At 52.1% G+C, this 14,196-nt stretch overlaps 1 protein-coding gene across 3 annotated transcripts in view; it reads right to left on the bottom strand.

Annotated features, from left to right (window-relative positions):
• SH3GL1 (SH3 domain containing GRB2 like 1, endophilin A2) overlaps positions 1–13,662 on the bottom strand; it is a 31,335-nt gene extending 17,673 nt beyond the window's left edge. For all 3 annotated transcript variants that reach the window (XM_079116200.1, XM_079116199.1, XM_079116201.1), the window contains exon 1: positions 13,410–13,662. In XM_079116200.1, coding sequence (XP_078972326.1) covers positions 13,410–13,454 — 45 coding nt within the window. In that variant the 5' untranslated portion in view covers positions 13,455–13,662. The remainder of the gene's footprint in view (positions 1–13,409) is intronic.
• Between the last annotated feature and the right edge of the window lie 534 nt (positions 13,663–14,196).

Raw genomic sequence — 14,196 nt, forward strand, 5'->3', positions numbered from 1 at the left:
TGGAGATGGGGCTGGTGTACAATTTCTCCCAGGACACCAGGCCCACAGTCTGTACAGCAGAGTCTGTGGGACTCAAGGGAGTCAGACAGCTGCTGCAAGACAAACTCAAAAGTATTCGGCGATGCCTCAGGATTGAGATTTTTGATTTTTTGCAAGAGAAAAGCAGCCCTGTCCTCTGGTCGTCTCCCCAGGACTGATTTTGCTTCTCTGGTGTTGCCCCATGCCGGGGTCTGGCACAGCCACTCCCTGAGCTGAAAGCAGTAGAGTTTTCTAATCTCTTCTGCTCAACACCCTGGTTCAGTGGCCAAGGTTCCTCCAGCACAGCTGCTGCTCTTTGGAAGGACCAACCCACAGATGGATGCTGCCTGGCCCTCGGATGGAGGAACAGCAACCTGGGCCTTCTCCTGCCTGCTGGCCTAGGGAGGTGCCCAGGGTGGGGTCACTTGCCAGGCTAGAGACTCTGCTCCCTCTTTCTTGCCTCTTCCTGCACCCCAATCTTGCCCATCTTCAGAGCCCATGGCGTGTGTGAACCATTTGGGTTTCCCTCCCACACAAAGGACACAGTCGCTTCCCATGGGTGCATCATCAATTACAGTCACCACCGTGCGCGTCTAGGACGCTCTTCCAGCCTGGGCTGACCCACTCTGATGGAACAGGATGACTGTCGGGGCCAGAGTCAGATGCCTGGATCAACCTTTTCAAGGTTGTACTTGTTCATTCAACAAGTACCTCGTTATGTTTTCTGTCCACCACAGGAGAGAAAAGAACGGTGAGCGACACAAGCACACACTAACAATGTCCCAGGCCGGAGGTGAGGTCTCTAGGCATGAGACACCTGGTGCTCTGTGCAGGGAGAGGGCCAGCAAAGAGCCCCTGGGACGCCCTGGCACTGGTTGTGAAGGAGGAAGGAAGCAGATGTGAGGAAAGGAAGAAAGAAGGGGACATGGAGATCTGTGCCAGCGAGGGCTGGCTCAGAAGCAAAGCTCAGACAGAATTTTGAAAGGTCCATCTTGAAGACATAGAGGGTCATTAAGAAGAGTGTCTGGCATGAGCCTTCAGCATCCTTCTGTCACAAGGAGTGTGCCACCAAGCTGAGGATGGCTCTAAGCATGACGGATGGGATTGATGCAGGGGTTTTCTGGGTGTGGGGTATCCTCAGGGGTGGACAAGAAAGAGCATTTCCCCCACAGATCTGAACATATGGCCAGTTTTCACAATTCAGCTTAATTCTTACTAACTTCGGCCATTAAACTGGAGGTTAGGTAGTGGAGACCCACATACACTCTGCTACAGCTTGAACTTTAAGTGGCCCCTAAATGCCCACGTTAGAGGCTTGGCCCCCAGTTTGGAGCTACTGGGAGATAATAGCACCTTTAAGAGGTAGGGCCTGGTGGGGACTTCGTCCCTTGACCAGGAGGTGAACTGTTTTGCTCCACCACGTGCTCCTGCCTTGCCACAGGTCCAAAGCAACAAGCCAACCCAGAAAACTGGGCCAAAGTAAATCTTTTTCTTTAAAAGTTAGCTCCCCTGGGGATGTTGTTATAGAGACAGAAAGCTAACTAAACACTGACCATTGCTCTTAAAGGCAACACACTGGGGGTAGGTTCCTGCTGGCCTCTGGTCACTCTGCTTTCATCAGCTGATCAATAAATGATGTTGTTCTGTATGCGTTTGTTTAAAGACACCTTTGATTCATTCACACTGACCCCACAGTCAACAGTATGACCCCAGTGCTCACGCCTGAGGCTTTTCTAATAGAACGGCTTCCTCTGGGAGGCTCATCACAGTCTCCAGCCCTCAGGGACCACCTTAGTCAGCCAAAGCCCCCAGAGTGTGAAAAACATGGCACTAAGCAGACCGTGAGAAGGATGCTGGTTCACACCATGACAGCTGGGATAGCAAGACAGTGCTGCAGCCTGTGGCCCCAGCTGGGAGCTACAGGGGGGATAAAATTTTCACTGCGTGAGCATCCATGAATGACCCTGAAGGAGCCCAAGTATTGATTTTGGGGCTACAGATACATTTCAGCGAGAAGGTATGTTTGCAAATTCTGAAAGAATAACTAGGATGGACATCTACATGACCCTGCCAAGCCCCTGAGGGGGAGTCGGGGAGGCCAGGTAAGGTTCTTTCTGTAAGCTCAGCTTCCCTATGGAAAACAAAACTGGAAATATGGGCTCTGGAGGCTGGTGAAGATGGCGACTGCAGTAACGGAGGTCTCAGCTGACAGCAGCGTGGCCACCTTTGGTGCACCCCAGGTCCAGCTCTCTCTGGACGAGAGTTGATCCTGTGCCTGGGGAGCAACCCCCAGTTGGCCGTGGCCCTCAGAGACACAGAGCACAACAGGATGGCTGAAATATCACACTTCACTAGTTCTGAGTTCCCAACTTTAGGTCGTGTGAACTGAATACCTGTTTTGTTTGTTTTTCCCAGGCTGGGACCACTGAAAACCTGTGTGGTTGTACTGAACAAGGCACAGCTCTAGAGAAACTCGCAGACTCATGCCCAGGACAGCCACATGACTCTTGCCACCCCATGATGTAGAAGAGCAAAAACTCAGAGACATCCCAAATGCCCACTGGCAGAATGGACAAATGCTTGGTGGTGTGACTCCCCAAGGGGAGCTAAAGAGCTGCGGAAAGAAACTGGAGCAATGTGGACTGAAGTAAACAGCTTGCAGACGATGCCCAGCCAAGACAGCAGGCTCCACGGCACTGCAGGGTCCCACCTGGAGGACGCACCACACCACCTATTTCTCTGGATCGATCCCAAGAGTGACAAAGGCAGGGGCAGGGCTACACTGCACTGGGGCTGCCTGTCCTATTTTAAGCTGGGCCGTGCACCTGACTCTTTTTCTGGCTATTCCACAGACCTCTCTTGATGTCTGAAACTCCTTATAGCTTTTTTCCCCCTTCAGCGCTGGGGAGCTAAATCCAGGATCTGATGCATGCTCGGCAAGCACTCAGCCACGGAACCATCTCCTCAGCCCTTTATAAACTCTAACGAGGGCTCCAGAAACACCACCATCGCAGACCAAGGCACCTTTCTCCTACTTCCACTTCTTTGCAGTACTCCTCCTGGGCTTCCAACCCAGGAATGCCCAACATTCCAGTGCAGAGAGGGCAGAGGAGCCTGCTCTGGTCTTCCGCCCCTGCACTGGGCAGCACGGGTACAGAAAGAACACTTGGCTGCCCTGCATGTGTGGGGAGGAAGCCAGAGGGGAAGGAGGCTTCCCAGAGACTCTGCAGCTGTGAATGAGAACAAAGAAGCCAAGGGAAGAGAAGTCATGTCCCCGTGACCCCAAAGTGTCACACAGGCCCATCCACCAGCCCCACAGCAGCTCAGATTCCTCAGGGGTGACATGTGGACTTGACCAAGAAGCAAAAGACTAATTCAGTAGTTCCTGCCCCCTCCGGCAGTGCTGGGAATAGAACCCAGGGTCCCATATATGCTAAGCAAGCACTCCACTACTGAGTTGTAACCCCAGGCCTTTTATTTTATGTTGAGACAGGGTCTCCCTCAAAGGCTGCCCTTCAACTTGCAATCCTACAGAGTAGCTGGGATGATAGGCAACTGCCACCATGCCTCCTTACTGATTTGGCTTTTTTTTTTTTTTTAAAGTCTTTCTAAAAGAATAGCAATGTGTCTCACTCTCAGAGAATATGCACACTGGAGGCCTTCGGGACAGATGATGGACAACTTAGGCCAAGGAAGACCAGGGGATAGAGAAATTCCACCCTAGATTCCTAGGCTGCATTTCTAGCCACAAAGCCAGGGCTTGAAAAGTCAGGGTTGCCTGTTCATCTCAAACAATCAGGACTCCAAGGAGCCGAGGCCTCAGAGTGAAGGACACCTACCTATCTGCCAGAATCAAGTCATGGCAGGGTTGAGGAGGGATCCTTGGGAGCCCATGTGTTATGACTCTCATGGTGGGGAACGAAAGGGGCAGAGAGGGGCTGGGGCCGGGCTCAGTGGCAGAGAACTTGCCTAGCACGTGTGAGGCATTGGGTTCCATCCTTAGCCCCGCATAAAAATAAATAAATAAGTAAATAAATAAAATAAAGGTACTGTGTTCACCTATAACTAAAATAAAGGACAGAGAGCTCCCTAGGGCTCCATTCCCCAGGAGCTTTCTGTGAACAAAAGCCTCTGCTCAATGCTGGGGCAAGACCCAGAAAAACCACTGGTTACCGTCTTGCTTAAAGAAAACAGGTTTAGACTGGAGTATACTGGCAAAATCTATTGAAATCATTGGCCAGGGTGGCATTTAGGACTAAGAATATCAATTGAAGGGCCTGGGGAGATAGCTCAGTCAGTAGAGTACTTGCCTTATAAGCACAAGGCCCTGGGTTCGATCCCCAGCACCCAAAAAAAAAGAATATCAATTGATGACACCACTGAATGCCAAGCCCTTCCCCAAGCACCAAGGACTTGGCCATAGCCGGTTTACCTGAAGCCACAAGCCATCCTCTGAACCTCACCCAGGTCCACCGGATCACCTGAGTCTTCATTTGAGACTATGCAGGGCACAGCAGTGGACATGAGAGAGTAAAGAAGACAAGCAGTACTATGTCCCACAGCCTGTGGGGTGAGGGGACAAGTCCACGAACCACATGGTTAGAATGCTATTTCTGCTGCGGTCCTTCCTATGCTGCTCCTTCTGGTCAGAAGGCACTCCTGGGTGGGCGCCACTGCAGAGTGTGAACAAGGGCAGCCAGGAGAACCAACGGCACTGTTCCACTGCTGCTGTATTTGTTGCTCCAGTTACTATTACTGAAAACAAAGATAAGACCAAGATCCCTTCTTAAAGCAATTTAAAAAGTGAGCTTATTATAGGGCTGGAGATACAGCTCAGTTGGTAGAGGGCTTGCCTTGGAAGCACAAGGCCCTGGGTTCATCCCCAGCACCGCAAAAAAAAAAAAAAAAAAAAAAAAAAGTGAGCTTATTATAAAGGAAAAAAGTCAAATTGACCAATGTGCTCAAGTTAGAGTACACATAGCAGGTGAGGAGCCCTGGGGGGGTCAGTGCTTTGCTGCAGGCCACAGTGTGGTGGTCTATGCTGGCACTCAGGCTGAGGGAGAGGGAATCAGCAAGCCAGAGTCACAGGCAAGTGGGAGTGTCAATGGGAATACTGGGATTGGGAAGAGAGGTTTGGAAGTCAGGTACAGAGAGGGTAGTGGATACTGAGGAGGTGGTAGGCCAAGACAAAATGCAAAGTCCACAGGGAGAACCCAGGGGAACAAGCTGAAGGAGCCCAGAGAAGGGTCAAAACAGGGTCAGGCTTGGTGGCCTCACCTGTAATCCCAACAGCTCAGGAGGCTGAGGCAAGAGGATTGCGAGTTCAAAGACAGCCTTGGTAACTTAACAAGACCACGAGAAATTCAGTGAGATGCCATCTCTAAATAAAATACAAAAGAGGGCTGGGGATGTGGCCCAGTGGTTAAGTGCCCCTGAGGTCAATCCCCAGTACCAAAAACAAAAACAAACAAACAAACAATAACAACAACAACAAAAAACAGGTCTTGGACCTGGCAAGGGGGCACACTCCTGTAATTCCAGCAGGAGGCTGAGGCAGGAGGATCCCAAGTTTGAGGCCAGCCTCAGCAACTTAGTGAGGCCCTAAGCAAGTCAGCAAGACCCTGTCTCAAAAAAGAAAAAGTGCTGGGGTGTGGCTTAGTGCTTAAAGCACCCATAAGTGGTCACTGAATCATACCCATGTTCAATCCTGGGTATAAAACAAAGAAAAAAACAGGCCTTGGTATGGAGTTTGGTTGATGAGGTGTCAGGCACAAGTGAGGTTAAAGACAGTGAAGTCTAAGAAAGGGCCTGGACCTGGGGAGCAGGTTTTTGGAGGCCAGGGCGTGGTCTATCTTAGGGAAAATCTGAAATAAGGAAACCACCTCCAAGGGGGCCTGGAGGCTAGGCAGCCCTAAGAACATCTGCACCTGGGCCTCCTTCAAGGAAGAAAGCATACATCCTTTCTCTGCTTCTCAGGGCCTGCTTGGTGGGATCCACCTCACCAGACTACAAGAGACACCAGTCAGGTCCTTCAGGTCTCAGCTGAGTGCAGGTCATTCTTGGACCTTGTGCCTGGAGCACATCCTAAGCCAAAGGGAACAATCTCTGAGCTAATTTTTTTTTAGACTTGTCAGACCTGTTCCTGACCCAGTTCTCGGAAGGTCTTCTCAACCACCCAAGTCCCCGGAAATCTGCCAGGACTGGGCAGAAACCGGGTCAGGAGATTAGGACTGGTGCTAGCTGCCACAGGGGTCACTGTGGGAGGCCCCAGCGAGGGACAGCCCCACTCCTGCTCCGAGACGGAACATACCAATTTGACTTGGTCAGGTGTATTTCTGATGAGCTTGTGGGCAAGTCACTACCCAGCATGCCAGGCCTAGCACAAGGTACCCGGCTCACCACCTGCTGTCTGACGGAAGAGGACTCTGATGCAAGGATTGGACTGTGATGTGGGTGGGAAGCCAAGAGGCCAGATACTCAAAGGGTGGAAGACTCCCCTCCAGCAGGTGGTTCCAAGAGATGCGAATATGAAGGAGGCACACAGAGCTTTATAGGCAGACAGGAAGAGGGCAGAGAGCACCACCAGCCAGGAGGCAGAGAACATGGACACACAGGACAGCGCTCAGAGAACGGCAGAGCTGACCAGTTTGACTACATGTGTCACCCAGGGAGGAGGAGAGTGGGATTTAAAACTGGGACCCAGGCAAGGACTATAGAACACCCCAAATGCCAGGGAACAGGTAGGGCCTGCTTTAGGGCCTGCTTTGCAAGGCCATTTGCCCTTACAGTCAATATTCACCAAGTTCATGGGACAGGCTACAGCAGTGAGCAGAAATACTTAGTTCTACCTGCAGAGTCTATAAGCCAGTGATGAGGACGATGGTATAATCAATCACCCAAGTCAATTTTACCGCTGCTGAGACAAAGAGGATGCCCCCAGAAGGGCAGAAGTGGAGAGCGAAAGAGAGCTGTCCACCCTTGAGGCTTCATTGGGCATCTGGTATTTGCAGAAATCATTGTTACCTGCCAGGACCGTGAGTCTCTGCAGCTCTGCAGACACCCACACAGGGTGCTGGGTTGTAGCCAGGTGGGGAAGCTAACTGGCCACAGTCCTGTCCAAAAGCGGTCAGGGGGCCAGTGCTGAGTCAGGTCCGGGGAGGAAACAGCCATCTATTTTCCTGCTGTGGGGGAAGTCTCCACATGACCCCACGCTCAGGGACCAGTCAGCAAGTTTTTCTAGGAGCCAAGTGGAAAAGGAAGATGCAGTCATCCTCTAGGAGCCTACGTGTGGGGCCCTGTGACTGCCCAACGGAAAATGAGCAGAAATGCACCCCAGAGGAGTGCTCAGGAAAAGCGCCTGCCAGGCCTGGCTGCGTGGAGGGGTGGGGTAGGGAGTGGGGGTGGAGGCAGCAGCTGCTAAGCAGCCTGCACGTTCTCCCCCAGCTTTCCAAGGACAGTTCTGAGAAGGAACCCGAAGAGCCCGCCCCTGACACTTCCTGGGCATGTGAAAAAAGCCATTAGGGATTGAGAGCAGAGGGTGTAAAGGTCCCTCGGTGGGCCTGCTGAGTTCCTCCCCAACTGGGGTCAAAGGGGCCTAAGAAGCCTGGAGCCCGATCAAAGGACCCTCTTAGGCCTCAGAGATCTCCCTCCAGCCTGGGAAAGCAGAAGGGCAGGAGGCAATTTTCTGTTCCTCCATCCACCCACCTGCTGGCAGTGCCGAGATGCACCTTGCCTCTGAAGTCCTAGCAGGGAAGTAGCTGCAGCCTCCAAATTAAACACTAACTTTCCCCAGATGAGATCAGTTTCAGAATATTGGAGACAAGGGAAAAGGAGGACAAGGGCTGAAGTAGGTGCCAACCCAGGTCCCTGGGCCAAAGACTACTGCACACAGACACGGAGGCCAGCAGCAGTCTGAGCTGGATGGGCCCACCTGAAAGGTTTTCTGAGGAACAGGAGGAATAAGTATGTATGACGTGCATACGGTCAACTGAAAGTGGAACGGGGTGCTCACGCCACCATGTGTGCTAATACCCCCATGGTGGCTACCCTGACAAGAGGCTGATGGAAGGTGAGCATGGGCGAACTTTCTTGAAGATCTTTCTGAGTCTTTGATAGGTCTAGGGTCTCAAAGATGTGATACCCCTAGTTTCAACAAAGGAACAGGGAGACACCATGAACCCCTTACCTGGCAGGCTGTGATTAAGTGGCACATGGACTATAATTAAGCACAATGGAGCTTGGCATTAACACACCCAGATAAGCAGGGCGATTAGCTCCTGTGGAGCTCCAACAAGCCTTTAGAGAACACAGGATTCTGAGTCAGATGTGAACTTTTGGCTCTCAGCTAATATGTGGCCTTATGTACAGCGTCACACATGGCAGAAATCAGAACAAGGGCTGAGGGTGTGACTCAGTGGAAGAGCCTGTGCTCAGCAAGCTTAAGGTCCTGGATTCTATCCCCAGCACCCCAAAGTAAAAAAGAAAAAAATCAGCTAGGCACGGTGGCGCACACCTATAATCCCAGCAGCTTGGGAGGCTGAGGCAGGAGGATCGTAAGTTCAAAGCCAGCCTCGGCAACAGTGAGGCACTAAGCAACTCAGTGAGACCCTGTCTCTGTATAAAATACAAAAAAGGGCTGAAGGTATGACCCAGTGGTTGAGTGCCTCTGAGTTCAATCTCTGGTACCAAAAAAAAAAAGAAAAAGAAACAAAAAAATCAGAATAGGGTGACCACTCAGTCCCAGCTTAAGAACAGGAGTAGGCAGGAAGCTGCTGGGTCATAGAGCACTCCTGGCTGACTCACAGTGGGTCTGAGAGGCAAGTGGGAGGAGCTGCTCTTACAGACCAGGGCAGGAAGTGGTGGGGTGGGTTTAAGGAGCCCCAGGCTTCTTCAGGGAAGAATGGTCTCAAACTTCTTCCCTATCTCCACAGTCTGACTGGCAGCAGCTCAGGCCTCAAACCATGACTGCTTATACCACCATGCAAGAAAGAGACAGAAAGCCACATCAGGAGAGGGGGACCTGCCATCCAGGGATGCCCCTGGGGACCCCACACCAAGGCAAATGCCAGGTCATTGTGGTTTCTTGCAAGAGTGGACTTAATTAGTTCCCATAAAATGTGGACATCACAAAGGCAAAACCACTCTCCACATGTGCTGCTGGTTCCTCCTGTGGGGAGAGGCTGTTCCAGAGGATGGGGTGCTCAGCACCGCCTTGGATGCCTGGCCCTGACCCTCTCTGCAGATGATGCACACAGGACTCTGAATCGCCTCTCTCCCATACACAGGCTGCATACTTTTATTCACACAGAAGCAAAGGGGATATGAACTCCACATTCCATGTTTCTTACTAACAAGTCAAGCACTTTGCTGGAAAGCAAAAGCCTGCATCCACAAAACGAGGTCTGAAAACAGGTCTAAGTTGGGGGTGGAGCTCAGCAGAGTGTGCATGCCTAGCATGCACAAGGCCCTGGTTCAATCACCAGTTAAAAAAAAAAAGAAAAAACAAAAAAAGAAAAATAGAGCAGAGCAAGCAGGATTTGGGGACATTGCAAGACACCAAATTCTTACTCTGACCTACTGCCTTTCTCATAGGTCGGGATCCAGGGCCCCAGCCTTTAGTTCCCCTTTTTACCCTCAAGTCTCTCAAAGGAAGAATGAGTTCCCTGTCACAAGGCATGGAACCTGAGTCTAGGAAGCATCCAACATACTTCAAAGCCATGGAGACTGACTGGGGTAAACTCAGTAGGGTAGAGCACTATCTAGCATGGGCAAGGCTGGGGATTTGGTACCCAGCATCTCTCTCTCACACACACAAAGCCATTTGAGGGGGCAGTCATGAATTCTCTTCACTCAGACACCAATCTTTCCTTTCAAACTGTCTACCTCTTTTTAGGCAAAAAGGGGACGGGGGCAGGGGGACAACAGGTCAGCATTCCAGGCAGCTGCCAGGGCCATCCCCAGTTACACTCTCAAATCTCCACACAGCCTGGTCACAAAACGATCAGAAAACCAGCAAGCAGTTTAGGTCTCACCCAAACACACACGGCAAGGAGAAGTGGGTTTCTGAGTTTGCATCTTGCTACTAGGGTTTTAAATATATACATAAACTTCCTGAGTTCCCCGGAAACACTGAGTCCCCCAGTTCTAGATGTACAGAAACACCAGGGAGTGCTGAGAAGTGTACTGCCTGGGCACCAGGGAGGCAACTTTGTACTGCCTGCTTTTCTATTGGTCCTGACATCCCCTGCCTTGTAAGTAAAACCTCCTTACAAACTTTCCCCCCATATGAGCCAAAACCGATTTTGAGTGTGACCTGCTGGGTGATGACTGGAATGAGATCTGCTAAGGTGGTTACCAGAACCACCAAGGAGAGGCTACAGACTTCAGTGGTATCGCAGCAGGAAACCCAGTTTCTTTTTCTGGGCTCCTGTTCCCCCTCCTCCTAGCTTCTGTTTCTCAAGTTAGACACTGTTACAAGTCTCTGAAATTCAGAATGTTTCCATGCAGGGGTTCTCAAGCTCAGCACTGCTGACCTTATGGGGCTGGATGATTCTTGGAAGGGGAAGGGGGCTGTCCTGTGCATCCAAGGGTGTTTGGCAACATTCCGGCCTCTTTACACTTGATGCCATTGGTACCTTCTCCCCAGATCATGACAATTCAAAACCATCTCAAACATTTCCAGACAGAGGAGTGGAAAAGAGTGAGAGTCACCCCTGCATAAGAAGCCCTCACCCATGATTATACCATCTGAAAAATATCAGATACCAAAGGACCCTAAGGGTATTCCTAAGATCTGGGATGAGGGTCTTAGGGGGTCTAAATACAAAGATTTAATATGTGTAAATAACTTAATTCTTGGGCTAGGGCAATCTGCTATGTGTGCTGTAGGATACTCAGAAGCATCCCTGGCCTCCACCTATTGGAAGTAGTACCCCATCAAGTAGTGATGACCAAACATGCTCCCAGATATTATTGATTTTGTGTAAAAAAAAAAAAGGGGGGGGGGGAGTACATTCATCTTAGACCAGTCAAGTGACACCAGTCAAGACTCCTGGTTAAGAGCAAGCTGCCCGGTGACACAGTGAGAACTCCATCATGTTAGCTATCACTACTTAAGGGGAGGGATCTCTTCTTGACAGGTGACTGGATTCTGAAGGCACAGGGGAGGGTCAAAGAGGTGTTACTAAGAAGAAAAGAAGCACAGATAGATGGATACAGTCAGATAAACAAGTGAGATGCCAGAGAACTGTGGAAACGATTGCAGAAGAAGATGGAATGCAGCCAGGGTGATTCCTGAGAACACAACCTGCGCATCGATTGGGAGACCAAAAGCGCTCTGCATGGAGGCTGAGCGATCACAATAATCCTGTGGGACAGGGCCTTGGAATGTTCAAACAGTAAACTGATCCTAACCATCAGCTTACTCAACTGTGCTTTCCAGGTTTAAAGGCACTGTGCACAGGCCCAAGAGAGAAAAGGTTCTGGTGGTTAGCCTGAGAGGGCAAGCAGGTCCCTCTGGCAGTGTCTACAGGGGACTGCACGGGCCACCAGTAGGACCTGATAGCTGAGAGAGGGCAGAGCTTTCAAGACTTCCCTACATGAGGGAATCAAGGAATTCTTCCAAGACCTCTGGAGACACTATTTCCACAGGAGACAGGACATCAAGGTCCAGGCCAGTGAGCTGCATTCTAAGGTGCTTCCACTGGGCATGTGGGGGCTAAACGCCTGCCAGATAAGGCCTAACCCACTTAATTCCACCCTACTAGCAAAGGGGCAGTACTCTCAGTAACAATCTTAAAATTCCTCAGGAATAAATCTCGCTTTCTCCAGGGTTTAGCCATCATCTGCTGTCTAGAGATACACCCCAAACACCTTCACCCTTAGACAACCACTGGGTTCCTTATGTTTTCCTTCCAGGGGCAAAAGACACCAGCCACATGTTACTAGGAACTCATTTCTCTTCCCTTTTGTTGGGCCTTTCCAAATTACAGGTGGAGCTCTGTTTGCCTAAGGTCTTTGTTGGTTCCTCTGTGGAATCAGTGCACATGAACTCTACACCCAAGGTCCTTAACGCATGGATCAATAGGAATCAAGGCATCTAGTGTTCCTTGGATCTGAAACTGTACACTGAATTTTACACTTGCCTAGTTTTCTTGGTTCCACAGCTTTCCCTGGATTTACGAGTAGTGGGTCTTGAACTTTACAAAAAAAATCTGTCACATGTAAAATACGTTTAGTGTTGGATTCAGCATTCTGTTTCTGGGAATGTATCCTGTAAAACCAAACCCACCTGTGAGTAGTCATATTCACAGGCTATTCATTTTGGTAACTTTTGTAGTAGTAAGTTACTGGATAATATAAACAACTATTAATATACAATTGATTAAATAAACTACAGTACACTTAATAGGATGGAATACCATGTGTCCACTAGAAAGATCCAAACTGCATGCTGTGGCTCCTGAGTTGTCCCAGCTACTTGGGAGTCTGATATAGGAGGATCACTTGAGTCCAGGAGTTTGAGGTCAGCATGGGTACCATAGAGAGACACCCCTCTGGGGGATGTGGGGGGAATCCAAGAAGTTCTAGGAATATGCTTTAGTGCAGAAGTTTGGGAGGAGAGGGAAGGGAGAAATGGTTCTGCCCCTAGGAGACACTGGGTGATGTCTGAAAACAGTTTTGGTTGTCAAGACTGGAGGTGCTCCTGGCACCGCACTGGTGGAGGCCGGGATGCTCCACCACACCCTGCAGTAGCCAGCACAGCCCCACCCCAGAAAATAATCTGCCCCCAGATGTCAACGACGCCAAGGCAGGGACTCTCTGGTCCCCGTGTGACCTCCAGGACACATTTAACAAAAACACAGGATTAGGTGGAGCATGGTATCGCTATGGGCGCTTGCTCTAAAGGGGAGGTGGGCGCGCATTTCGGGGAAGGCACGTAAGGATTTCCTGACAGTGCCGTTTCTGGGGAGAGCGGACACTCGCCTTTCACTCTACCCTTCGACCTGTACCGTGTCCACCAGCGGGAATCTGGAGACCCCTCTCTGGACGCAAATGCCCCTGCCCCTGGGCTATCTGGTAAGCGCCCTGGGCCCACCGCCTCGCGACTCTGTTTCTTCGCCTTCTCTCCCCGCATGGCGCCTTGAGGGCCGGAGGACGGCGCGGGGTGCACGTCCCGGCCAGCCTCTGGGAGCACCCCTCCCGGCCGGGGGCTCTGCCGACCCTTCCCAGAGGCTGGAGCCCCCGGGGCGGCCAGGGCCTGGGCCGCCCTCGCCGCGTCAGCCCCCGGTGCTGCCCTCCCGGTGCGGGACACGTGCCAACGCCGCCCCTCGACCCCCGGCGTCCCCGGTCCAGCAGGGCCGGGCCTGGCCCCCGCCTCGGGCCCCGCTCACCTGGCTCGCCTTGTAGAACTGCTTCTTCAGCCCCGCCACCGACATGCTGCCCGCCGCCGTCGGGCCTCCCGCCCGGACCGAGCGAACCGCAGGCCCCGCGCAGGCCAGAGGATCCCGGGCGCTGCCGACCCCTCGCGTGCCTCCGCGGGCCCCGTCGGCGCCGCCCCCGCCGCCCGCTGGCCAGCTCCGCGCCCGCCCCGGCGCCGCCTCAGCCGCTCGCGCGCCCGCGCGGCCAGGATATTACATGGCAACCGCACACTTCCGGTGCCGGTCCCCCGCGCGCCCGGCCCTGTCTGCGCACGCGCGCCCCCTGCCGGCCAGAGGACGCAGGCGCACTTGGTCTGGGCGCGTGGAGGGGTCGGGGAGAGCCTCCTCCGCCAGCGAGTAGAGACCGCAGAGCCTAGAGGGGCCGCGGAGGCTGCAGCGCCCCCGCGAGTCGCGAAGGCCGAACGAAAGTATCAGGAAAGGCTCAGAGTCCTGAAGGTCTCCGCTTGGGAATGCCAGCGGGCTCAGAATTCTCCAGCTACCTGTCTGCTCATCTCAAGAAGCCCAGTTCCTCTGTGTGCTCAGGCCCCGATCCCCGGCCTGTGGCGTGTCGGTCTGTTCAGATGTGCCATTTGGTTTTGCCCTGATCGTGCATCCCAACGCCTTCTCGCTGGCTTCCACGCTCGGGTTCTCCCCTCCATTCATCCCACACTGGCAGTCAGAACGATGCTTCTAGAATTCAATTCAGACCACATCGTCTTCTGCTTAAAGTCCACACAGGGGCCATAGGATGCACTCCAAG

This window comes from Sciurus vulgaris, assembly GCF_902686455.1.
Source record: "Sciurus vulgaris genome assembly, chromosome: 16".
Taxonomy (NCBI): domain Eukaryota; kingdom Metazoa; phylum Chordata; class Mammalia; order Rodentia; family Sciuridae; genus Sciurus; species Sciurus vulgaris.